Source organism: Ahaetulla prasina, chromosome 1 (assembly GCF_028640845.1).
Source record: "Ahaetulla prasina isolate Xishuangbanna chromosome 1, ASM2864084v1, whole genome shotgun sequence".
NCBI lineage: Eukaryota > Metazoa > Chordata > Lepidosauria > Squamata > Colubridae > Ahaetulla > Ahaetulla prasina.
The window spans coordinates 339,498,412-339,525,712 of record NC_080539.1 but is presented as its reverse complement, the minus strand read 5'-3'; the positions used below and the strand labels follow the sequence as shown (position 1 = coordinate 339,525,712).

At 38.3% G+C, this 27,301-nt stretch overlaps 1 protein-coding gene across 1 annotated transcript in view; it reads left to right on the top strand.

Moving 5' to 3' along the window:
* The first annotated feature begins 9,905 nt into the window (after window positions 1–9,905).
* The window catches only part of CDC42BPB (CDC42 binding protein kinase beta), a 109,732-nt gene continuing 92,336 nt past the window's right edge, over window positions 9,906–27,301 (top strand). The window contains exon 1 of the mRNA XM_058162769.1: window positions 9,906–10,589. Within this exon, the coding sequence (XP_058018752.1) occupies window positions 10,412–10,589 (178 nt within the window). The 5' untranslated portion in view covers window positions 9,906–10,411. The remainder of the gene's footprint in view (window positions 10,590–27,301) is intronic.

Below are 27,301 nucleotides of genomic sequence, written 5' to 3'. Positions count from 1 at the left end.
ATGGATAGCTTCTCCCCTTTGGATTTAACTATAAATCCCAATGGAAATAGAACCAGTAGTCAAGAAATATGAGTTCTCTTAAGACATAAATGTTCAGGTTTAAATTAACATATTTTGAACATATTATGTAAAGATTCAGCTCCCTCAAGAAGTCAGTAGGGTAATGTTGGGAAAGATGGAAGGAAAAAGAAGAGAATGGCTTCAGCAAGGTGGACAGACTCAATTACAGTGGTGATGAATGTATTCTTGGAAGACGTCAAGGGCCAATCTGGGACTAGATCATCCTAGAAAAGGTCTGTATATATGTGGTCAACATTGACTTGATGGCACATATGGTAATAAATAATTCACAATGGTTGATACATATAATACTTTAAGCAAAAACTAAAGAAACCACATCATGTCTTTTTTACCATGTCAAAACACAGCCACTGACAATTTAGCAGCTTCCTGTTAGGTTTCAATAAAATTTTCTTAAGAATAACAATATTTACTCTGAGGACAGATGATGGATCGTTGTGGTTTCATTAGGCAAAGGGGAATTTTGCTCCAGGCTGGAACAGCTGGCAGAGTTTAATTATTCAATTGTATATTTGTCGAGGAAAGCAACACCTTAATGCAAATAACTTATTACCTTGTCTAGCAGAAAAAAACCTGGGAGGAAAAAAATCCGATTTGAGCAAGCCAATAAATTATAGCAGATGATCCTTTTCAAGAAATGGAAATCTCTCAAGAATCTAATGGGATGCTAATGGGAAGATGGAGCAGCAAGAGTTTATAAAGGACGGGAAAGGTTAATTATGGAAGCTAGTTCCTGTCTCATTATGACTCTGCTAGTCACACATCAATGATTCCAAAGCAGTTACTTGCTTTAAAAAGAAAGGAATGGATTCGCCTAATTTGAGGGAAGCTCAATGATTAGGGCTGCCAAGAGATATAGAAAGATTTAACTAAACAGGTAAACAAAAACCTGAATAAGAAATAATTAGAGTTGTTAACTAGAAGCCTAGATAGAAGAAATAGCAGATAAAAAGGTAAAAAAAATGGTGAAACTGAGCATTTCAGTTCATCATTCTCTGATTTTCAGAAATGAGACACACAAAAAGACTGGTCATCAGTTACCGGTATCTCTTTATTTGTAACAGGAAAACCCAGTAAAATACCATCATAGGTGTGTTTCTAATCCATAAACAGAATAATAAGATCACCACTAAACATAATAGAATCCATTTCAATTTATATCTATGCAGAACAGAAGGAAAACATTTGTTAAATCATTTTTAGTAGAGGTAGCAGCCAAAGATGGAATTTTTATTTTTTTAAATGGACTATTTAAATATAATTTATATTGTGTTTCATTATAAAATAAAATCTAAAAAACAAAAGTTAGAAATATAGGGGAAAAAAAGGGAAAAATGCAAAGAGAAGAAAAAAGATAATGACTTCCAATTTTCTTCAGTGCATTAAAAAAATACATCACCAACCTTTGCTTTAAATTTCAAAAGTTTTCAAGCTATTTCTATAATTACAAAACCATTCGAATCATCATTAAAAATATCATTTTTTTCAATTTTGGGCAATAAGTCCAGAAGTGGATTATAAATAGAAACAAAGCTGGTTAAGTTCTTTTCTTTAAACAAAACAGTAAATTTTTGGCATCTCCACTAACTCCATCATCTTTCAACCATGTTTCTGTTGTGAGAATTAATGTGCCTTCCCACCTTTGTGTAAAAAAAACATTATTTTAAGAAGCATGCAGAATCCTTAATTTAACTTAATTGTATTTAATATTTTATTGCTTCAATATGTTTTGTTGAGTATTTTTGGTGACACTGATGGAGATGCACTAAATATTACTGTATAATAAATTAAAATGTGTATAGGTGTGTGCCTGCACACAGATGCACACATGCACAATTATTTTCAACAATTGCAGGGCTTCTGACATCCACCATCTACAATTTTTAGGTTAAAGCTGATGTTTTGAAAAATTCCCAAGGTGATTTTTCAAGAGGCAACGGGACTTTCTTGTTTTTCTTTGAAGACATTTCGCTTCTCATCCAAGAAGCTTCTTCAGCTCTGACTGGATGGTGGGAGAGCTTCTCATATATATAAAACAGTCACCTTCCTTCTAGATGTATCCCAAAGAAGTACAAAAGAACCAGCAGAAAAGCAGGGGCGGGGGAGTCTCTGAGAGGATATCAATAGCAGAACATTTTGGAGCATGTTTCAATTCTGTTAGGGTTATAGCCATAACATCTCTGTAGATACTGCTTCAGAACTAGGAAGACCAAAACTGAAAGCACCAATACGTTTATATATTTATTGCGTGACTACTAGTCACCATTTCTTAATCTAATCTACCTCTCAAGGTTATTGTGAGGATCAAAGGGCTGGGAAGACAACCACATTGGCTGCTTTGAATACCTGGATGAAAAGCAGAACATAAAAGCAATTAAATAGAGAAGCTCAGCAGGCTTCGATGAATGGAAATGTTCAAATTATACTCAACATTTTCTGATGTGAGGAAGAAAGCCAATATTATCCATTTACTATTACATAACTGTGAATAAACACATAAAAAACAGATAGATCTTGCTGCTACATTTCTGAGTATTTCCTTTAAATCCATAATGTGTTTTAAGTGGCCTTCGTAACAATGGATGGTCCTATGCCAGTTCTCAATAGGCAGCCAATTGAACAAGCAATACTGGTTTTCACACAGTGTCCCCTGCTGTTTTGTTGTTTTTATCTTTGGCCAAAGTACAATATCCATCCCCCCCCCTTCACCACTTAGAAGGGAAAAATTTTTTTTTTTCCAGTATGGTACAACCTTTCCTGATTCAAGTTTATCACTGACATTAAAAGCCCATCTAAGCTTGCTCTGTTGCAATAAAAACTGGAGAATGGAACAAAGGATTATACAGTGTGCCTTAATTTAATCAGGTACCTCGCAGGTAATTGGAATACTTTGGCTGAGGGCTACTGAATGGGCACATTATGTATCTCGAGGTGAGTATTTTCAAGAACACAATCAAACATTCAAGGTGCACACTTCTTTCCAAGATATCTGCACTATAACATCTTACATTCATGCATGTTGGATTGTTGTTGGTGGGTGGGTAGGGTGTGTGTCAGAAGAGTGCTACTTACATTTCTAAGAATTCCATTACATTAGTTTCACCTTTAAAGAAGACCAGAGGAAGGAAAAGGCTTATATGTCAGCTTATGGGAGCATATATAATGCATGGTGCAAAAGTGTTGCTTTTAGAATAGTGTGACATATTTTTCCAGGTTTTTTTTTTAACCACTTGGCTCTTTTCCCCAAGACTGTAGTGCCAAATTTATGAAAAAGAACAGGGGACCCAAGGGAGGTGGGAAAGACAATACCTATAAAATTCAGCTTTATCTTCAATGAAGCTGAACACGGGAAGCCAGGGCGCCGGCAGGAGTGGAGGGGCTGAGTAGGAGAAATTTCCTCTGCTGGAGATATTTAGTTGTCTATTGGATTGCAACAAAGGGAAAAGGAGAGAGAGAAACAGGGCTACTACATTATCTTTCCTGAGTAACTATTCCAATCAGATGCCTCCCTTTTATCAATTATCACAGGCAACAATGGTCATACTGCCTGAAAATTTGTGATTGCATTCCCAAAATATCTCAAGGGCACTAAGTTGGAGAAAGCTGGTGTATAGCCCAAGTTGTTTCTACAATGTGAGGACCGGTGTTTTTCAGTTTTCCCATTGGTTTCTTTAACTGATTAGTCTAAAACCCATGATCTTTGTGGGTGGACTTTCCTGAAACAGTTTCCTGTTGCCATCTAACACAGGATATCAGTCTTGTATTATCTACCAAATTTCTTGGAGAACAGCCAAGAACAAAAGACTCAGACTATACCTTAGTTTAGAAATCCTTTTTGAAAAAGTTACTTTTAAACATGTGGACTTTGAGGAATATTTCAAGAAGGTGCTGGTGGACACAGCAGAAATTACTTTGTTTACATAAGGTTTAGCAAAAGCAGTTTTAGAACAATTTCACAAGACACATAAGGAAATAATGTTTGTATTTTTCCACAGAAAAATCAGGCAGGAAAAAGGAACTGTTGGGACATATTTTTCCTTTCATAGCCAAGTCATATTTATTTTTAGCATTCACCTCAGTTATCAGCACCACCCCAATCCAAGCTTGCATAGTCTATGATTCACAAAGCTGAACGCAGGCAGCCATTGTGTGTGTGAGACAATCTCCAATTTCTTCATTCTTACACAAGCAGCTGAAGCAAAATAGTCACTAAGATTTCCATGAGCTGACCAGCATTTGAAACATTGCATCAGAAATTATGTACGCATGGTCTTAGAAAGCTATCTGAAAATTTGACACTATTTTGAATTATTTGTTCTTGAAGCCAGATGGTCTGCACATTGTTTCAGTCATAGCTATCTGTAATTTGTTGACTAACCAATTGGTTATATAATCCCAACTGAAATAACTGGCATCTAACATCAGAAGTATACTATTTGGGCAGTGGTGAAATCCTACTGGTTTGCATAGGTTTGGGCGAACTGGTAGTGATAAAAACTACCAGTTTGGGTGAACCAGTAGTTAAAAAAAACCTACCAGTTCCTCCGAATTGGTATTTCCGACGATCAGCTGTGCCGCGCGATTTAAAATCGCTAGAAAGTAGGAAATCCTGCTATCGAGTGAATCTAAATCGCGTGACACAGCTGTTCCCCTCCCTCGCTCTGCTACTTTACCTTCCAAAGCCTCCTTTTCCATGCAAAGCATGGAAGCATTTGTGCACAACACGCATGTGTGCACGTGTGTTTTGTGTGCACTGCACATGCGTGCACACAGCACATGCTTGGTACACATCGCGCATGCACGGCCAGCGAACCGGTGGCAAACCGGTTCAGATTTCACCACTGTATTTGGGGCTGATTAAGAGTTTGCTTGAGTTTATTTTGAATCCAGTTATTGTCATATGTGAACATATGTGAATATTGCTTAGTATGTTAAACATCTAATTAAAGCTTAATTCAACATACCACAATAACTTTAATACATATAAAGTGTAGCATCTAGAACAAAGAGATTGAAGGTAGTAAGTGTATATATCTCAATGACAGGAATTCAGAAGTTTGAAACTTCATTTTAAAAAGCTACAAGAATAGTTAAAGAGATACCAAACTACAGTGGTACCTCAGTAACTCATCGTTAATTGGTTCTGGGAGGCATGATGAGTACCAAATAATTTTTTGCTATAAGATACAATGTAGTGAATCACAAGGCAGCTGACAACAACAAGTTCCAGCTTATGCGTTGAGTACCAAACAAACAATAAGTACCGGGATAAAATTTTAGTGTCAAAATGTGTTGAATACCAAATTAAATGAGTTTCAAAGCAGTTGAGTACCTAGGTACCACTGTAATGGCATTGCATACAATTGTTAGCTTCACTTTCTTGCTAAACATGTTTTATGAACATAACCTAGCAACTAAATCCACTTCACAACTTCCAGTTAAGGACTTCCAAGAATCTTTGTTAAGAATCTCAAGATCACCAACAAACAATTCCTAAGTTTATCCAGAAATAACAATTAAGTTTATTTTCAAGTCCCAGCTGTTTATTTTAAATAACATTTAACAGAGCATCACCATAGACATAATACTGAATACTTTTAGTATTTGAGACCAGAACTGTTGATAGATCTACTTTATATAAGAAGATCTCAGACTATCTCATCAATACATTTGGTACAACTCATATGAAGGATCTCAGCTAAGAGCACTTAGGAAGTTCTGCAAGTCAGAATAAACAATTCAATTCCAATTCAGCACTTTACAATTTTACATGTTCCTGTTATACAAGAAACCAGACTTGTGATACATAGCAATCACTGATCCTTAACAGTATGTCTACACTTCCTGGTGGTACATCTGAAAGATTTTGTTTGTTGTTTCTCATTGTACTATTCCAACTGGATGTGAGCAAGTACTGGGTTCTGAAACTGTCTCTTTCTATACCTATTTTTGAAAATCGTATTTCTTACTACTCTTGCATTTTGAGTATTTAATGGTTCATTGCCTTCAGCGAAGAAAATTATAACGAATGTAGTCAACATTTTGCATTGCATTCCCCTAAAAAAATAAATCTGATGGCATAATCATAACTCTGTATGGATTTTATTGCTGCTACACAGTGAACTGCAATTAAGCCTAGCATGTTATGGTAATGCAATCTATGTCATTATTTAATTGGCTCAGTTGTCATATGAACCCATAAAATTGGATTGAATAGATCATTAAGCATAAACCACAAAAACAATGTAAGAGTCTTGGTTAATTAAGTGATTCTTACTTTCAAGGGGGTAGGAATCTCATTTTTTGAGCTTATCATAGCACTCCTTCAGAAAAAAACAAAATTTATCTCAAGATATCCACAAATTGGACCCAAATAGATGGCTCTATCACCCCTACTTGACTAATCTTGAAATCTTAATCGAAGTAAGACCTGATAAGATATTTAGATGGGAGACCATGAGGAAATTTCATCAGAGTAGGCTAGATGAAGATGTCATAAAAACATTCTGGAAGACGGAATTGGAAGTAAAAGAGTAAGTTTTTTTTTTAATTTGAATTTATATCCCGCCCTTCTCCGAAGACTCAGGGCGGCTTACATTGTGTAAGGCAATAGTCTCATCCTATTTGTATATTTATATACAAAGTCAACTTATTGCCCCCCCAACAATCTGGGTCCTCATTTTACCTACCTTATAAAGGATGGAAGGCTGAGTCAACCTTGGGCCTGGCGGGACTCGAGCCTGCAGTAATTGTAACTTCAGGCAGCTGTGTGTTAATAACAGGCTGCATTAGCCTGGTGAGCCACTTCCCAGCCCAAAGTTCAGCTTTGTACAGCTGTGTGACCAAGGAGGACCAGAAGATAGGCTTAAGATTCAGATGGACCTCGACAGACTTGAACACTGGACCCTATCTAACAAAATGAAATTCAGTGGAGAGAAAAGTAAGGTTTTACATTTAGGCAAGAAAAAAATTTACAGGTACAAATTAGGTGAAACCTGGCTCAATAGCAATAATTACAAGAGGGATCTTGAAAACCTAGTGTACAACCACTAGCTTGCACTCTGCTGCAGTCTCCAAAAAAGCCAATGCAACCCTCGGCTGTATTAACAGAGGGTGTTGTAGCTCCAGCCCCTCCCCAGGCCTGGCCCCCCTGCCAGAGAGTGACTCAGAGAGTGAGGGGGGAGGGCCGTCAGGGCCCCCCTCCGCAGGGCCGGCCTCTCTGGCTCAGCTCCAGGAGCCAGAGGCAGGCCAGGTGGAGGAAGTAATGAGGCCTCTGTCTCCTGTATTCCCCCCCCTCCAGGCAATGCTCCTAGACCCAGCTGTGGACAATCAGTCCTGGTTAGATCCCAGGTTTCATAGACAAGAGAGGTGGGAACAACAGAAGCAGGGGTGGGGCAGACCTAGAAAGTGCTGAGTCACGGAGCCACACCCCACAGGGTATAAAAGCAGGAGGGGATGCTATACTACTTCGTGACGAACAAATCAGCTGACTGGAGAAAACTTGAGCTGAACTATTTGAGTGAGCATTTGGCTTGGAGTGCTGTTTGTTCCTGACTTCCTGGTTGACACGCCGGCATCAAGAAAGATAAAAGAAAACCTTGGCAGACGCTCGCTGGTTTGCTGCCAGAGCTGATAGCTGCCGTGGACTAAATTGCCGGGTAATTGAATCATTTCATGTGCCTCCTGGACTGAGGTGGGGGGACAGAACATCGAAGTAAGACCTGATAAGTGTAAGATATTTAGATGGGATAGAACATAGAATTAAGATCACATGAAGTGTTTGTAGTGCTTTATACTGCTTTGATAAGACCACACTTTGAATATTACATCCAGCTTTAGTCACAATAAAAAAAAGATGTAGACTCTGGAAAGAGTGCAGAGAAGAGCAATAACGATGAGCCGTGGTGGCGCATGGTTAGAATGCATACTGCAGGCTAACTCACTGCTCATTTCAGGAGTTCAATTCTGAGCAGCTCAAGATTGATTCAGCCTTTCTATGCTTTGGTAAAATGAAAACACAGATTGTTGGGGGCAATATGCTAACATTGTAAACCACTTAGAGAGAGCTGTAAAGCACTATAAAGTGGTATATAAGTCTAAGTGCTACTGCTATTGATTAGGGAGCTGGAGGCTAAAACATATTGTTGTGTCTTGCCCGCCCTCAGAGCAGCCGGGGCCTTCTTACCTGCTCCCGAACACTGAGGAATGTATGCCTCCCGGCCCAAGTCCTGGCTCCATGCCCACACAAACTGCAGAAGAAGGAGCATCTCCCGGCCCCAGCCCTGACTCCATGCCCAGGCAAACGGAGCAGCTAGACCCCTCCCCCTCCTCCACAGCATGTGAGCCTGAGGAGGGTTTATTCCCAACAGCTGCTGATTGGTGTGACCCTCATCAGAAGGCTGGATAGGCGGAGGCAACAGAAGGAAGGGAGGGGCAGGCCTTAGTGAGTGCTGAGTCATGGAGCCACACCCCATGGCCTATATAAAGGATCTGCTTTCTGGCAGTCTCTGAGTCAGGCAAAAGTCGAACTTATCTTGCTGAAGTCACTTACTGGTCTCCTGCCTGCTCTGAGGACTTTGCTAGGACTTTGGGCAGAGCTGCAGAGGCAAGCCTGATTCGGATTTCCCTGACCCGGCCGTCAGCGGAGGAGTGGGACACGACACATATGAAGAATGGTTGCAAGAATTGGGTATGTCTAGTCTAGTGAAAAAACGGACTAGGGGAGACATGAGAGAAGTGTTCCAATTATTTGAGGTGTTGCCACAAAGAAGAGGTGTGTGTGCGTCAACCTATTTTCCAAAGCACCAGAAGGCAGGACAAGAAACAGTGCATGGAAACTAATCAAGGAGAGAAGCAACCTGCAACGAAGAAAAAATTTCTTGACAGTGAGAATGATCAACTGGTGGAATGGCTTGCCTTTTAAAAAGAGATTGGACAGCCATTTGTCTTTATTGGTATAGGTCGGACCTCCTGCTTGAACATGGGGTTGGACTATAAGACCTCCAAGGTCCCTTCTAACTCTGTTATTCTGTTTCTCAAAATGTATTTTGAAAATCTTTCCCAGTTTAATCAGAGCTATGAGATCCGGGCTGCAAAAATCAGAATTAGACAACAACAACAAAAATCAGAAACCAAGCACTTTGATGCCTTTTAGTCAAGTTTGAAAAATCTCAGCCATTCATTCAGCACCTGAATCACAGAAAGCTACGGGAGGAGGAGGGTTATGGAAATAGATGAGCTCAGTGTTATTATTTGCTATATCTATGTTCGCTCAACGCACCGACCCTCGAATAGCTAAACGAATATTTGCTAAAATTCACCAATCGCTTGGATGTAAACGGGATGCCCTTATCAGGAACGAGTAGGAAGTTATAACAAATCTAAAGCAATTTGGGGCGTGGGAGCCAGGAATACGCTGACGGGAATTCCGATGCCTCGCTTGTTTCAATCCACTTGGCAAAGGGAAGGGTTTGGATACGTGACGAGAAAGCGGCCGGTTTGTTTTGCTCCCGAGGGCTTCCAGGTTGCGCAACTCGCGAATCTGCTGAAAAGGTTTCTTCCCTGCTTTCCAATCACGGCTCTCATCCCTCCTCCTCTCCGGGCTTCCTGTTGCCCGGATGCTCACGGCCAGCAGGAGCGTTTCCTTAGGAACTACGGCAAGAGGCGAGGACCAAGTCCTTCCGGCTTCTTCTCGGGCCACTTTTCCAGGGCCCTCGCCCAGTGCCTTTCATCCTGCTCCTAAGCGCCGGAGGTGGGGTGGGGGTGGAACGAACGGACGGATGAGAAGCGGGACTGAGTTGAGAAGAGGCGGCCTGCTTTGGGGGTGGGGAGGGGAGGGGGAGGGGCGGTTGCTTTGACCACCGGCATGACTTTGCCGCACCGCCTTCTCAGCGGCGACCGTCGCAACTGAAAGCCGGGACTTCATCTTCCTCATCTTCCTCCTCCTCCTCCTCAGCCGTTGCCAGGCGAAGTGAGAGGGCGGGTCCGAAAGGGGAGGGACCAACCGATGGACCAGCCGGGCCTGGAGCGGAGCCTGCAAGAGCTGCTCTTCGGAAAGGCCTCGCAAAATGTGGGCGTAGCGTGGAGGCGAAGCAGCCCCTAGTCTTGCCGGGCCCAGGGCCCGTCGGAAGGCGTTGAGAAGGGAGCGCCTGGATAGGCGGATGCCTTGGCCACCGCCGCCGCCGTTGCTGCCCGGAGCCTGAGGCGGCGGCTCTTTCCTCCTCCTCCTCCTGCCTCCCCACTCCGCCTCGCTCGGCCTCTCCCTCCTGCCTTGACCGACCAGTCGCTCAGCTCGCTCTCCTCCTCCTCACCCGCCGCTGCCGCCGCCACCATGTCGGCCAAGGTGCGGCTGAAGAAGCTGGAGCAGCTGCTCTTGGATGGGCCCCGGCGCAACGAAAACGTCCTGAGCGTCGAGGGGCTGCTGGATCTCCTGGTCGGGCTCTACACCGAGTGCAGCCGCGACTCGCCGCTTCGCAGGGACAGGCTCGTCTCCGACTTCCTCGAGTGGGGTGAGGAAGAGGAGGCGTGGGGGAGGGTAAAGGAACCGGGTTGGGAATCTTGCTGGATCGGTTTGGCTTAGGCGAACTGGGGGGTGGGGGTGGGCTTCCTCTCTGGCGGTCGCACCCGGCTGAACTCTAGGCGACTTGCTTCCGAGTAGGCAATGGATACGATTAAAAGCCCGTTTTTGTAGTGCGAGAGAAAGCGGGAGCGCCCACTCGGTTCAAACAGGAGTTTTGAGATGTTCGGGTTGGGGAGTTCGTGGAAACCAGACACTGAGAGGTATTATAAGGATGGATCTAGCTGATAAGTGCTTGGGGGAGGTGAGAAGGAAGAATTGCTGGGTTAATTAACTGGAGGATGGGAAAAAGAGCGCATCCCCTGTCAAATTGGCCGAAGTAGCAGGAGAAGTGAGGATTATTACCTGAATCATCCGGGATAGGTTCATTTTTAGGAGAACTGGAATGGTAAGACTTTGGAACAGAAACTTGAGCAATAAAGTGGCAATGGTGAACAAAGAGAGCACAATTTCTGCCCTAAAAGCTTTTACAGAGCTAAACATGGACATTTCTGGTGAGAAATGTCTGTTATGAGACTTTGGGAGTGGCAACAGTGAGGATGAAGGAAAGTGTCTTCACTCAGTGAATATGACTGATGTACATTGTGCAAATTACAAAGAAGGCAGAAGAGCCAAAGTATTTTCCATTCCCCCCTCCAATCATTCATAATGATCTACAGTTGCAGAAATAGGAGTTGCATGAATTCAATGATAGCTGGATGAATAGGAAGATGGTAAGGCCAAAGGATATGGTATTAATTCACTTTGAATTAGGGATTTTGCTAGTCTAATTTATAAGAAAAGGGGAAAGAATAGAATTGTATTGGTTACAGGTGAATTAAGGAGAACAGGATGTGAATGAAAGATATGCTGTTTCTGCAAAATCAGAGGAGACACTATTTTAGGGCAGGAATTGTCAACATATGGAATAGCTCCAGACACTACTGATCACAAAAGAGAAAATAGAGAACTTGGTCTACAAGTACTATACATTAAAAAAGAAATTGCAGACTTTGTGAAAGAAATTGCACATTGTTGTCGATTTTAAAAATGGGACTAATCAATACATCCCTGGCAGCTCTTACAGAAATACTGTATTTATCTGAAATGAGAAGTGATGAAAAGTCAGAAGACACTTTTATATTCAAAGCTGAAAGGAAGGAAGTGTTCATATCCTGAAGGTGACAGTTTGGGCTGTCATCCTGACTAATATGGGGGGAGGGGGGATGGATTAGATTCCATTAATAGCACAGCCAGATGGACTATTAGGAGAGATGTGGGATGAATTCAAAGCTAGAATTAGTTTAAATGAAGAATTTGGAGTCAGTGTTACTTTTAGTAACTGAGGAATACAATGTACCTTCTTGGTGTGCTGTAATATTGGAGGTTCCAAGAAATCCAGTGAAACAGGGTAATGAGGTGGAAGGCAAGGAAGACAAATGCTTGTACCTCTCCATTCCTTTCTGAACTTTGTTTTTAAAAATCCTTCCATTACAAGCATATAAATCAAGGAAGGAAAAGAAAGCTCTGAATCCCCAGTGTAACTCCTGGAATTGAGAGAGTTTTAGTGTTCAGTAACCTTCCTGCCTAATTTTATTTTCTAGATTATTTTGATTTAGAAAATGGATGGGAAGTTAATACGCTGCAAAACAAAGCTCCAAGCTCAACCAGAACTTGATTTTCCAACAAAACCTTTGAGTGATGGGTTCTTAGTGCTCCCTCAGCTTGGTTGTTTTCTTGTAGACATTTCATTACCCAAAGTAGGTAACATCAGTGCTAGTAAGGAGTGGAGCTTGCTCTCAATTTATATTTTAGTGTCCTGTCAATGTTGGTGCGAGTGGTCTTGATGATTTTTTGGTTGGGCTGTTTACTGTTAGCTTGTTTGGCAATTACTAGATTGTTTACTACTTGATTGTTGCTCTGGTGTTAATCTGTGCTCATATGGGTATTGATTGCTGTTGGGGAGATGTTTTTATTCCCTTTTTGGTTTGTTGATTGTTTCTTTTGCACAGTATATAGATGTTGTTTATGTCTGGGTGACTGTAGATGGCCAATTTGTCGAAGTGCCGGACTTCCAGGAATTTTCTAGTGTTTTTTAACCTAGCATGGTCTAGGATGGTCATCATTTCCCAGTTGAAACTATGGCCAATTCTGTCCATATGTTGTGAAATTAAGGAGTTTTCATCATGTCTTCTGACTGCTAATTGGTGTTCATGGATGTGCTCTGTTAGTCTTCTGTCTGTTTGTCCTACATAGTGGCTGCTGCAGTCTTTACACTGTAATGTCACAGATGACTCCTGTTTTTTCTTCTGGGTCTGCTGGGTCTTTTGGTTTACTCATGTTTTGGAGGGCTTTAGTTGGTTTGGATGCTGCATTGATTCTATGTGGTCATAATGGTCTGTTGATGGTTTCTCAGATGTTTTTTTTATGTACAACAGTTGTTAGCCTTTTTATGGCTTATGCTGATTGCACTATATTGGGTGGAGTGGTCAAGCAGTTTTTGAGGAAATTGCGTGGATATCCATTTTGTTGAAAGATGTTGTATGGATGTTCTGTTTTCTTTTTCTGCTGTTCAGGGTTGTGGCAGTCTAAATAGAATTTTTACACAGCTTCTCTTGTGGGAAGTTAGGTTACTCCTAACCTCAAAGGTTAGGTAAAAACTTTGAGTTCCACCTAAACTTCCAAGGTATTCTTAGAAGGTGGGGGGAGGAGAAGAAAGAGGTTAAATTAAAAAGTGTACCTGGAAAGAGGCATGATTTTGGAATATATCAGTTTAGCATTCAGTTCCAAAATGCTTTTTTAATTGGTGGATTACTGATTAATGGAATACTTCTGACTTTGTTTTTGTTTTGTAAATTCAATCTACATATTTTTCATCACAGACCAACATAAGATATAACACATGGGTTCACAAAGTGTAGCTGCAGATTAACAGCTATAATTTAAGAATAGGTGTGCTTATTAAGCTGTATAGAAAGTAAAATAATGACAGGAACGTGAAACTATATTTTGGAATTCAAAACTACAAGACATTTACTGTATTACAGTATGTAAAGTTAATTATTAATTTAACTCTAATTAAACTTGCTGTATAAACCCACTTCCCTTTCAGTTAGGCATGATTAGGGCTTACCCATTTTATTACAAGAGTTGTTTTTTTTTTAATTTCTCCAGGAAATGATACATGTGAATATAAGCATGAGGAATCTTTTACTTGCTCTTAATGATACTTAGTACAACACTAAAATGTGAGAACATCTGGTTCTCAATTTCTGAATGGACCAGTGCTTTTTGTTTTACATTAACCCCACTAAAAGGATTCACTTCCTGCAGTCATCTATTGACATAATAAGCCCTTTAACTGAATAATTGAACACTACCTGTCATCTACTTTGAAAGCTCATAGAATTGATTAGTTTTGTGGCAGATATAAAGTAATACTGTAATCATGGTGTTTTTTTAAAATATTTACAGTATATAAGCAGTTGATGTATATAAATTGCTGTATTCCGTTTTGGAGACTTAGTTTGTATTCATTTCTAGTAACAAATACTTTCTAATTTTGATTTTATTCTTATAAGTTCAATGCTGATATTGGACTAGTTCAATTTTATTATTGGCAGGGGATATGCAGTATCCCTGCATATGAGTGTATTGAGAGTATTGTTTTCAAACAATTGAAAGAATGCTTGCACCTCTTTTAGAAAGAAATATATATTTAGATCATTTCCTTAATATTTAAACAAGAATTTGTTTTAAATGTGGCCCAGCTATTGTACAACTCTCTATTATATTACTAGTATTTATGAGACAAAAAGTAAATGCTAAATAGTTCAGAATCCTGAACTTTTTTGATATACTACCTTGTTACTATAATGGCTATTTAGCTACCACCGCCATTATTTTTTTCCTTTAAAAAATATTCCTACTATTTAATTTGAGTTGTATTATAGAAAAATTAGGAAATAGTTGATCATTAATTCGTATGTTGATGCCAATATTTGTTGCAAGAACTTTTGCCAAGGTACATGCAGTGGGAAGTATGATTGCTCAGTAAAGAGTACATGCCTTGGATTTAGAAGATTCCAAACATTCTAAGCAAAGTGATTTAATAGCCTAATTCAGTACAAATCAGTTTCATATACTATGGGATAACTGAACTATAAACTAAATAATAGCTGATTTAGTTTAGAGAGGCAGAATTCAAAATAAAAGCACTTTTGTAGTGAATGATGGATAACTTGGTATAGATATCACATTTGAAAGGAAAGATGAAAATATTAGTATGCTCAAGTTTAGAAAACTATTCACATGACTAATGACCTAATAATTAGTGTGAATTCCTTTACTAAGAATTAAAACATTAGAACACACAATTGTACAGAAATACAATATTTAGTATCTGAAGTCGACATGGGTGCTTTGGATACTAATACTTGCATGTTGGAAACACCAAATTGTTTCTGTGGTGAAAAGAATTGCCGGTGATATCACCGTTGCCCCAAGGGCACCCAGTTGGGGGTTCCTTTTGTGAAGTCGCCCACCAAAGTGGTACCTATTTATCTACTTGCAGTCACCTGCCTGCTTTGTGATGGGAGTTCACCCCGCTCCGCATTAGCAACTGGTCTCAAACACAAGGCTGGCAATCATCAGCCCAGCATTCTAATCTCATGACCCACTGCATTCCTTGACGCTTTAGATACAATATATACTTATTAGCTGCTCCTTAGAAGAACTGTACCTTTTCCTATGCACGCTCCAGAACATACACACTTAATTAAGGAGACTCAGATCAGCAGTCAGAGATATTCTCAACAACAACAGATACGTAGTGATGAGGATCTGCCTGGCCAGGAGGAAGGAGTCTAACATCGATGAGAGCAGAAACAGTATAGATAAGTATAGATAAAAAGCTTGATCAAAGCAAGGGCATTATTTTTTTGAAGCATAGCAACAATTAGGATTATAGGAAAAGACACAGATCCCGAGTCCTGCACAAAAGAAAGTGTCTCAGAATAGCACGATAATCAAAATCTTTAGCCAATGTTTGTTTAATGTAGTGCTATAAGCTTTGGAAAAAAGCTATAAGCTTTATCCTCACACTTAAACTGCATCCTTTCATAACTATGGTGGAAATTAAAGGCATTTTGTAAGATTCATTTAGCAGATCTCTCTGTTTTAAAGTTGACCATTTCCCCCACAGCTACTAAGACAAAGTTGGGAGAATTTAATTCATTTTCTATTAACCTTTTGAATTTCCGGAATTAGTTTTAAAACTACTGATGATTATGCACCAACAAGTTGCTGTTGACTCTTCTTATATTTTTATTATTTGGGAAAGGAATACTGTAAGACTTTACTTATGTAGCCTGAACAATTTGTTAATATTCCACAGAGACTATTTTATTATAGTAACAATAATAGTAATAAGTATTTTATATGTATTCAAGTGAACATAGTGAACAATAATATGACAGACATATATAGGAGAAATTATGTGGATGTTAACACCTTGATATTTGACAGCTACCATGTACCATGTACCAATAACTAGGAAAGCCCTAGTTATTGAGATAAAACAGAAAAGTTTTAGGGCCTTTTCTAGACAAGCACAAATCTTGGAACATCCATTGAATGAAGGAAGTATTTTAGGAAGGTCTCACAGAGTTAAGAGTATAAAAAAAGGATTTACAAAATTAATTATTTCTTTATTAACAATAGCTATTATCTTGCAAGTAAAATCTTTATTATATTATTGGTTTAGTGTTAAATATAACTGATTGTGTAGGTGATCAATAATCCATAATATATTGATTAAATTTTGTTAATATTTGGCACTATTAGAAGTCCTAGACATTTGGGATATTGAAATTATGGTGGAATAATGAGTAATTATCAAAATATTAAATGTTAGTAACTTAGTAGGGGATAACAAATACATGGTGCAAAGAAATGTTATTTCTGTTTAAATGAATGGAAAAAATGATAAAGAATTATAAACAAGAATGGTATTGTTGAAGTTGGAAGATTATGCATACTTATTTGTATTATTACTGTTAGCATTGTTTAAAATTTTTTTGACCCAGTCAATACACTGTCCACAAAATATGTATGATGTATATTATATTAAAAAAAATAGAATAGAATAGAATAGAATTTTATTGGCCAAGTGTGATTGGACACACAAGGAATTTGTCTTGGTGCATATGCTCTCAGTGTACATAAAAGAAAAGATACGTTCATCAAGGTACTTGATACGGTATACATAAAGTCTGCTAATGTATGCAAACTAACATGATACCAGAATAGAAATTATGTAAAAGCATTGGTAGGCATGGATGTCATAATTTCCCATATGGTAAAGCATAATATTCAGGGCTATTAAACTTATTTTCAACAATGCATTTAAACTGGAGTAAACCTCAAACTCCATTAGTGAAGCATTACATAGCAAAGAGCCATTCAATACCCTGTTTCCCTCCAAATAAGACTTCCCCTGATAATAAGCCCAATCGGACTTTTGAGCGCATGGCAATAAGGCCAAGTGCTTATTTTAGGGTTCAAAAAAATATAAGAGGGTCTTATTTTTGAGGAAACACGGTACAAGCTATACAATTCTAGAACCCTAAAAAGATTAAATGTGAAAGTGGCAAGTTAACAAAAAAGCTGTTAAGGGAATTGTATTAGATACACATTTTAAGAACATGCTCTCCTTTTGGGCTTAGTGGGGAATTTGAATGTTAAATATGCTGTGGCATGTTGTCTATTTCATCTATAACTTTTTTCTGTCTTGGGATGCAGTTGATATAATTAGTTTTAGTACTGCATTTTTAAATGTGATGGTAATGTTGTACATATCTATAACAATACTAACTAGTATTCATTAATCCAAGAATGGTGCTTTGAACATAGAAATTGGTTTTGTCTGAAGATTATGTAAATGCAGGATGCTTGTTTTCTAATTGCAGTTTTCAGTGTGCAAATAAGTTTTCATGTTTCACTGAATTAAATTTACGTTAATAAAGTACTGAATAAGTAATTGCATCTGGTTTGGTTGAAATATTTTAATGATTTATACTTCACAATATTTTCTTCAAATCTGTTTACATTGGATCATACTTGATTTTCTGTCCATATAAATGGATTTAAAGGGCTACTTTTGAGAAGAGCATGCCCCACATCAGCAAGCCCTTACAGAATTATTATTACATTTGTACAATGTATTCCTTCAGGTCTTAATAGGGGTTTTAATTTTCCCTCCTTTAGACAACTGGATAAAGTTGTATAAAGATACATTACTAGGCCTGTTTTAAGATGTTATCTGATCTTATAGCAAGGGTGTTCACATGGCTCTGAAGCATTCTTGCTTGCTTTTGATCAAAGTGATGCACACTTCTACAATTGTGTATTGCAACAAATTATTCTTTAGTCATCACTAAAGCAGTAGGCATGAGCTTAAATGAACTCCAGAGGATGGTACAGGACAGGAAGGCCTGGAGGAACGTCGTCCATGGGGTCGTGATGGGTTGGACACAACTTTGCAACTAACCACAAAAGTCTTTAGTCATGCTAATAAGACTTTTATAAACGAATATATTGTATGATATTTTACTTTCATTTGATACTGTTTAATAGACCAGATTTATTATATCACATGTAATTAATAAAAACTAAATAGCAGGAAGAAATAGATAACATAACAAATCTATTTAAGTCCTTAATATTAGCCATGGATTTCACATCAATTGTTTGTCTCAATAAAGATTTTCTAATAACCACTATGAAATCAAAACAAGTGGGACCCTGCCAAATCTCTTAGAAAAGATATTCCAATGTTTGTTACTTCTGTCTTCTGTGTATATCCCTTTCAGTTCTAATCTTAAAGCTTGGGCATGTTCATACAGATGAAGGGAGTGTATAAAGGGACATCAGCCTTGGCCCACTTCCATCTTTAAAATGAATAAATGAGTTTTGTAATGGATAAATAACTGATTCAGCTGAAACACAATGTGCTCTGATTATTGAAAGCACTGTCAAGGTTTCTGATGGTTGCATTTTGTTCATTTGTTCCAGAACTATCTTTAAACGCAATCCCAAGTAAAGAACTTTACCGTAGCCTATTCTGTACATGAATAGAACAGGAATAATAGAGACTAGGTCTGATTTTGTAGTATGGCTGCAATGCATAGAGTGATAAAGCTGCTGTTAGCAGCTATGACTGCTTGCATATCAAGTATGATGTTAGATCTAGGAGGTTCTTATACTATTAATCTGATCACCGAAATAAGTGAAATCTCTTTCAAAACAAACTGCAGTCAAATTGACGAACAGAATTTTGTCTGAAGGAAAGGGAGTTTGGGAGACAAATGCTTTAGGATACTATTTTCCAAGGATGTACATAATAGCATTAGGCTGTCCAAAACTGCTCATTTCTCAAGGGCCATTATAAAATGAAAATTAACACATGAACCCATATATTACAATATTTTACAAAGAAAATCTGTGTATTTATTTTCACCAAGCTATTGAAGCCTCTCCAAAATATTATCTTTGCCTTTTCAGAAATATCATAGATTACATGTTTAAATCTTCGAATATAAATGAATATAGAGATGTTTTATTATGTAACTGAACCTTTTAAAAGCAATTCTTCGGAAGAAACCGATATTCAAGGTTGTTAACGTTTTTATTTATTATGGCATACAGTGATCAAAATTCACATTATAGGTATCTGTTTGAATGTTTATTTCAAATGGTTTCATATCTGCCTGAAACATCAGTACTTTTGCCAGGTCTGAAAGAGAAAATTTATTTACAGTTGATGCATAAATCTGTATTAACTTTCCCTGCTAGGAATGTTCTTAAATGCTTACACTGTATATTTAAACAGTAATATAATTGTCAGTGATAGTTTAGTTGTTCCTAGGTAAACCTTCATAGTAACCAACTGCATAGCAAAATAGTTGTGACAAATAGTTGGAAATAGTTTTAAAATAGTTTTGTAGATTATATATGGTTATGCCTTGTATAACATAGTCAAGAATATTTGTCTGCTTTGAATAATACTAAGATGAATTTCATCCAATGAATAGGGTTAAGATATTTAAAGATACTCAAGGAATTTACTGATAGTGTTTTTTGATTATATGTCATTAACTTCTCACCACTTAGCAGAAATCTAATTTGCTGGAGTTTATAGCATTGTCAGCATATATGAAAAAAATGATACAGTTTGAATATTGCATTCCAACAGTTTTTAGTATATGAGTTACAGGTAGGTAATCTTTGATTTATGATCCAAACTGGAACTGGAATTTTTGTTGCTAGGCAAAGCAACAAATTTAAGTGCATGGTACCTGATTTTACAATCTTTCTTTTTAAGTGAATAATGTGGTTGTTAAGTGAGTCCAACTTCCCCTATTGACTTTACTTGTTGGGAACTGACTGAAAAGATTGCAAATGAAACATTGCAACCATTGTAAATTCATGCTGGTTGCCAAGGGCTTGAATTTTGATCACATGACCATGGGAGGGGTCCTGTAATGTAAAGTGTGAGGATTGATTATATATCACATTTTTTGCAATGATGTTATTATTTTGGTCACTGAATGAATGGTTGTATGTCAGGGACTACCTATGTCTATCTTAATAGCAGCAGGATAATATACTAATGGTAAAACTTTTTATACTGGCTTTCTCTTAGTGTAATATTCATAGTAGATTTAATATTTATCTTCTGTTGATATTTCCATTATTGTAATATTTAATATCTGCATTTATTTAATCATAAAAGTTTATAACTTGCTTGGTTTCTAAATCTATTTCAATAACGTATAAATAAGTCCAACAAATGTTGAGTTTTGTACAGTTTCAGTTAAGACTTTTAAATATTCAAGCCTCCCTGTTTTTGTAATTCCTTTTGAACTATACTGCTTAAAGGTCATGCCAACCATTCTAAAGAAAGAATCTTGAAAGCAGGCCTTTCATTTTCCTGGTTTCCCACTGCTTTGGTTTTCTTCTTATTATGCACTTCCCTTAATATCTATCAAATCTGCATCCTTTTTGCCATTTCCTTTAATTGTCTTTTATATCTTTACCTTTGTGTTTTCCAGTGTCTCCTCAAAGACCTTATCCCTCAAGTGCTAAGAAGGAAACACGGTGGCTCAGGGGCTAGGACGTTGAGCTTGTCGATCGAAAGGTCAGCAGCTCAGCGGTTCAAATCCCTAATGCTGCCGTGTAACGGGGTGAGCTCCCGTTACTTGCCCCAGCTTCTGCCAACCTAGCAGTTTCGAAAGCACGTAAAAATGAAGGTAGAAAAAATAGGGACCACCTTGGTGGGAAGGTAACGGCGTTCCGTGCGCCTTTGGCGTTGAGTCATGCCGGCCACATGACCACGGAGACGTCTGCGGACAGCGCTGGCTCTTTGGCTTTGAAATGGAGATGAGCACCCCCCCCTAGAGTCGGCAACGACTACCACATATGTGCAAGGGGAACCTTTATCTTTACCTTTAAGAAGGAAACAAAAAGACCAGAACCACAGCCTTTCCAGCAACAAACTTCAGATGCAAAAAATCTTATTCCTAGTATAAAATCCAGACAAATAATTAAGCAGAAAACAATACTCTAAACAAGGACCTGTTGAGGAAAAGAAATCAACTTCCATCAATAGTAGTAGGACCAAGCCATAGTGCGTAAACAGGGAGCAAACCTCACTTTCATTAGTACTGATGATGTTGCCTAATTGAGTAATGAAACATCTGCAAGCAAACAATCAAGCTCAGAGAGTACCAAGGACTCCAAAGTACAGTCACTGTCTTGCAGCGTTAGCAGATTAATATTTGTTTGTTAGATTTATATCCTATCTTTTCTTTAGGATCTCAGGACATACATAATGCTGCCTCCTTTAATTTTCCCCCATATCCTACGAGGTAGGTGGGACTGAGAATAATTTACTAGTCCAAATTAACCCAGTAAGCTTCCATGGCAGACAGTGTATTTTAATCTGAGTCTCCCTAGTTTTACCTCAACGCCTTAGCCACTATATTTGTCTAGTCTGTTAATCCCTAATGCCTCAAAATGTATTCTAGAACAGTGGTCACCAACTGGTGGTCTGTGGACCACTGGTGGTCCATGAGAAAATTTTGGTAGTCCCCAGAAAAATTATTTGCATTTTTTATATTGCCGTAAATCAGGGGTCCTGAAACTACAGCCCCTGGGACAGATATGTGCAATGAATGGTTGCTGCAGAGAGTCTCCCCCTTTGAGGACTTTTTGTGTAGGTTGGAGGGAGGCAGAAATTCTGACTTGGAGTCTGCTTCAGCCTCCTGGTGTGGGCTTTGGGCGAAAGCTGGGGGGAAGAGCCGCTGGTGGCGAAGAACCGGAGGGCCTTGTTCCAGTGGGACTGCATCATGGTCTTGAACTGGCTGATCATCTTAGCCCACTGAGCCTCCAGGCGCCAGTACCTAGCCTTGCACTCCCGCAGGTCTTTCCTCTGCTTGGAAAGCCTATGCTTGTAGTCCTCAGTGAGGTGCTTCTGCTGAGCCTCCTTCTCGGTCAGATCCAATTTGAACTGAGCCAGCTATTTTGCCAACTCTTCCCATGGTGGCTGCTTAGCTCCAGCAACTGCTTCCCATTGGGGCCCTAAAGAGCCCGGGCAGGCAGGTGAGGAGTAGCGAGTAGAGGCTGGCAAGGCACCCCTTGATGTGAGTGACGTTGAGTTGGCCACGCCACCCAGTCACATGACCACCTTGCCACGCCCACCCAGCCAGTCATTAGGCAGATCGTATTAGTGGTCCGCAGGATTTAAAATTATGAATTTAGTGGTCCCTGAAGTCTGAAAGGTTGGTGACCCCTGTTCTAGAACATAACAGATTTTGGCAGAGCTGTATAGGCGGAGTCCATTCTACTGGAGAAATGCTATAATTTTTACATCTGTACTCCTACTGTTGGATGTAGCACATTTTCCATGTTCTTGACCACAAGGGTATAAAACAGATAGTCAAAGCAATGCTTCATTTTCATTATTATCCATTGAAAATCAACAACTGTTTTCACTTCCACAGATTCTGGCTTTTGAAATCAATTCCATGCAATATTAAAGTTTGAAAAATAAAAAAGAAACTACTTATAGAGGAATAACATTTCTGGCTGCTCAGCTGACAGTGTTTTAGTTTCATATTAACCTAATGTTATGTCAATTTGAGAACAATGAAGATAATTTATTTGTATCTTTCTTATTGTGTATAAACTGGTAAATCAGTTCCATTTTCCATTTTGCACATTTTCTTTGCAAAAAACAGTATTCTAGAAATAAAATTTAATAACTGTCAAGTATACTGTATATTAAAATAAAAGACACTGAACAAAAAGTAACTACAATGTTATGCTCAACCAATTAAGTCTAAACTGAGTGGCAGCTGGTTGACGTTAATTGTTTAGAAACATGGAAATAAATAAAATAAATAATTTCTTGGGGGAAGAGGTGATAAAGAGAGGGGCTATGCACTGATTTTTAACACGTGGTTTTGTATATCATTTACTCTGATTTTGCTCTTGGTATTTGAGGGAAATATTTAAAAATTATCCTGTTTTCAGTTGAAAGTTTTATTAGAGCAAAAAAGATACTGGACACAATAATTGTAGAAAGGGAAATCTTTGTTGTGTACATTCCTATTAAAACATGTGCTGCCCAGAAATAATTTCCTTTGAACAAATATGAATCCCATTGCTTATAAAGATGAAGACAGCTTTAATAAAACATACTTGCAAATATAAAACTCTTTCAGTCCTCTTTGTTACCAAGAAGTTTATACAATGTGCTCATGAAGTTAGCACATTGACTTGGAAGTATTTTATACTGGGAGTTAGACTTTCTGCATGTGAACTTTGTGTTTTATCACTAAGCTACGTCCAAAGACCAATACTACTGCTAAAATAAAGTGGGGTTTTTTTCTAGTCAGATAACTCTTATCTCTAGGAATATAAACAATCTATGCAACAGTTTCATTTTTGCTGTATTTTTTTTAAATATCCGTAACAGTCACTTCAGCAACAAATCTCAGAAGGTATACATTGTATTACAAATGGTTAATCAGTAATTCCAATAACATATTAAGTTTATTCAGTTGGAATGCATTATTTGCTGCTGAATCTCTAAAACCTTGTTGACTAGAAATGCATTTGTTATGAGCTCACTAAAAGGGATAACTTGAAACGTGTATAAACCCACATTTTAAAAAAATAATTCATCAGTATTCTACCAAGGCTTCTAAAAATTTGGTGCTCCTTGAAACAATAAATGAATTTTGTATATAACCCTCCCCCCCCCAATGAAACCATTGGACTTCCCCTTGGTGCTAGCCATTTTGTCAGGTATCAGATTAACATGAAATTGATTCCTTATCCAAATTGCATGTCTGTTTTAATACATAAAGCTAGAATCTTATCAGGATCAGTCCGATTGCCAGCTTGTCTGATCCTGTTGTCACAGTCCAATTAAATGTTGGTAGTGACTCAACTCCTCATGGGCAAGCCTTATAACTCTCCTCATAACGCAGTGCTCTTATGACATTCATCATGAAAAGGCAATAGTGACAGCATTTAGACTTATACACTGCCCCATCATGCTTTACAACACTCTGGGCATTTTACAGTGTAAGCATTATTTGCATATTGCTCCCAACAGTCTGGATCCTCATTTTGCCAACCTTGGAAGGATCGAAAGTTGAGTCAACCTTGTGTCCCATCAGGATCAAACTTCAGACTGTAGGCAGAGTTTGCCTACAATATTGCATTCTTACCACCGGGGCTCTTATTGAATTGAGGAAAAAGTGGAAGCTTCAGGAATTCTCTGAAAGTTAACTCACCCTACCACTCTTTGGATTTCCAGAGTCCACTGCCTCTCTTACACCCTTTATTCCCATTATATACTATGTACTGTATATCTTCTTTCCCACTGCATATGTGTTCCAAAAATGGGGGGAAACCCTCTGTACAAAACCATGATCTTAGTGAATCCCAGTGTGTTGTGTTTTATGCTGTTAAATATGTGACGAGCCTCAATTTTTAATGTGATATTACAAAGCTTTGATGTAGTATTCTTATTATATATTTTATAAGAATTGTCTGGTCAACATGGATGGCCATAGAAATGTGTTAATTAAATAAGCAAATGATATTTGGGGAGGGGGGGCTTAGTCATTCCCTAAAAGACATATTATAGAATCTTATAGATTCTGTTTGACATATGTAGTGGAGAATTAGGTGATATCTACCCTAAGTTCCAACTATTTAACTCTGCTAAAAATTACTGTAATGCTTGAGAAAAAACAGTAGGACATTTTTTTAAAAAAATGCTTCCTACTGCATCAAGATGCATTTTGCCTTTCCTTTTGCTACATGATTCTGAAATAAAACTTGCAATTCTATTGCTGCAGCTTTTTCCTCTTTTTATTGGATGGGTTTTAGGTTTTCATTAGGTGGATTTTCACTAAATATCCCATAATTATCTGTAGGTCTTTTTATGTAATGATTGATGAGATGTTAAAATAGGTTTTGTTTTGTTATATAGCTAGGTATAGATAGAATGATTTTAAGCAGTAAACAGTGCCATCAAGACATATAATACAGAATAGGTACAGTTATTATAAGTAAATGTAGAGTGCTTTTGAAGTTTTATCTGATTCAATTTTTCTATAGAATCTCATTTAGCTTTTCTTGATTCAAAAGGGGACTCATGATCTGTTTTAGTTTATCAAAGAATTTAATTTAAAAATACTGATTTTTAAACTAGAGTGATGGAGGAAGGGAAAAAGACAAAGAATACAGTTTAAAAATCTAAACTAAAACTTTTCACATTATAAATGAAAGATTGACAGGGAGCAAAGCTTACTTATGTGACTCAAGAATGTCATATTCCAAAATTGGCTCTTGTTCAATAGAACTTTCCCCCCAAAATTTGGGGTGGGACATACTGGAGGTTCATTCTTTCTTATTATGATAGATGGGTGGATCCCAAAGGAGTGAGCAGATTTTTGTTTGTTTAGGTATTCTGGTCCCAAACATTTTGTAGATTTGTTTTCAGTAGAGTAGCTTGTATCATTGTATTCACTTGTATGGGACTTGAAAAAATATCTTTCTAAATATTAATCCAGAGTACGGATTTAATCAAGGGATTAGTATGCAGAAACATTCTAAAGAATGGCTACTTCTCAAACAAAAGTTGGAGCCTGCAAAACATACCATCTGGGAAACTTTTTTCTAGCATTCCTTACAAATTTAAAGTTTCACTATTGAAAATTTGTTTCATTACTGTAATTATAACAACAGTGAGTGTGATTCATGCATTTTCATGGATTTTTGCCCAAGGCAAAGGTTTGACTCTCATTGGCCTTTCAATCAAAACTAGATCACTAAGGAAGTAAGATAGGGTGAGAACAAAACTGAGTATGACTGGTTATGTATTGCAACTCATTACAAGGAAGTGGAAAAAACAGAATGGTATACCACACCTTTGTGTTCACTAATTGCTACCCTTTGCTCTCTATCTTTAGGTGGCAATATGTTCTGTACACATATCCAGTAACAGTAATAACTTCACAATGTATCCATTTTGAAGAAAAAGGAAGGTTCTTTTCTTAAAGCATTTTGCATTTTGCTTTCATTTTGAAAGCACTGGATTTTAAAATTGAACTACCTGCTTATAAAATGTACTTATTCCTGCTCCCTTCCTCTCTCTCCCTAATTCTATTAGTTAAATATGATACAAACATGAAGAGGTATGTCATTCTGTTTTATCAGTTATGTGTGAAAGGAATGACAGATTCCTTCACACTTCAAAATTTTTTTTTTTTAAAAATAGTGCAATGAGAAAAATGTCAGAAAAGCACTTGCTCTTCTACAATCATTTTATAGTATAATGACTCTAATTGGGACTGGGAATTTCTGTTGCAAAGCAAAGTGGTCATTATGCAAAATACCACGTGACCATATGGCCTATGAGGACATTTCTGGTAGTCTTGGTTGTGGTAGTTAGGTGAGGACCTCATGCTTTTCCTACCCTGTGCAAACTGCCAGCTATCTTGCTGCCTCCTTCCTGCCTGGACCCATTGAGCTCTCTTCAGCAGATGAAGAGAGCTGCCCCGTTGAGCCTTCTTGTCCAGCTCTCCTTTTTTGCCTATCTCCCCTCCCCACTTCTCTGTCCATTTGGCTGCCCTGCATTGTGTGGCATTGTTTAGTCCTACTTCCCTATTCCCCCCCCCCATCAGCTCACTTTTGATGTCTTCTTCCTGCTGCTGACAAGGTGTGCTCGGCCATTGCAACTGTTGGCCCTTTGGGATGCCTCTGTGAGGGATAGGCAGCGGTAGCAGAGCACAGGACAGCCAAAGGGGTGAATATATTGTGGGGGGATAGGCAGGTAGGAGGAGTTGAAACACATCATGCAGTGAATATATGGACAGGCTGCCCATTTTGATCACGAAAACTACCATTTCTATCTTCCATTGTAACTTTGAAAAGTAACTGAACAAATGATTGAGAAACGAGGATCACCTGTAGCAGATTTTATATGCCATAAAAGCTGTTCACACAAGTAGCTAAGACTCATTTGCATTCCACCCAGTCCGTTTTTCAGGTTTGCTTTTGAGAGGATAAAGTTGGACAAGACTT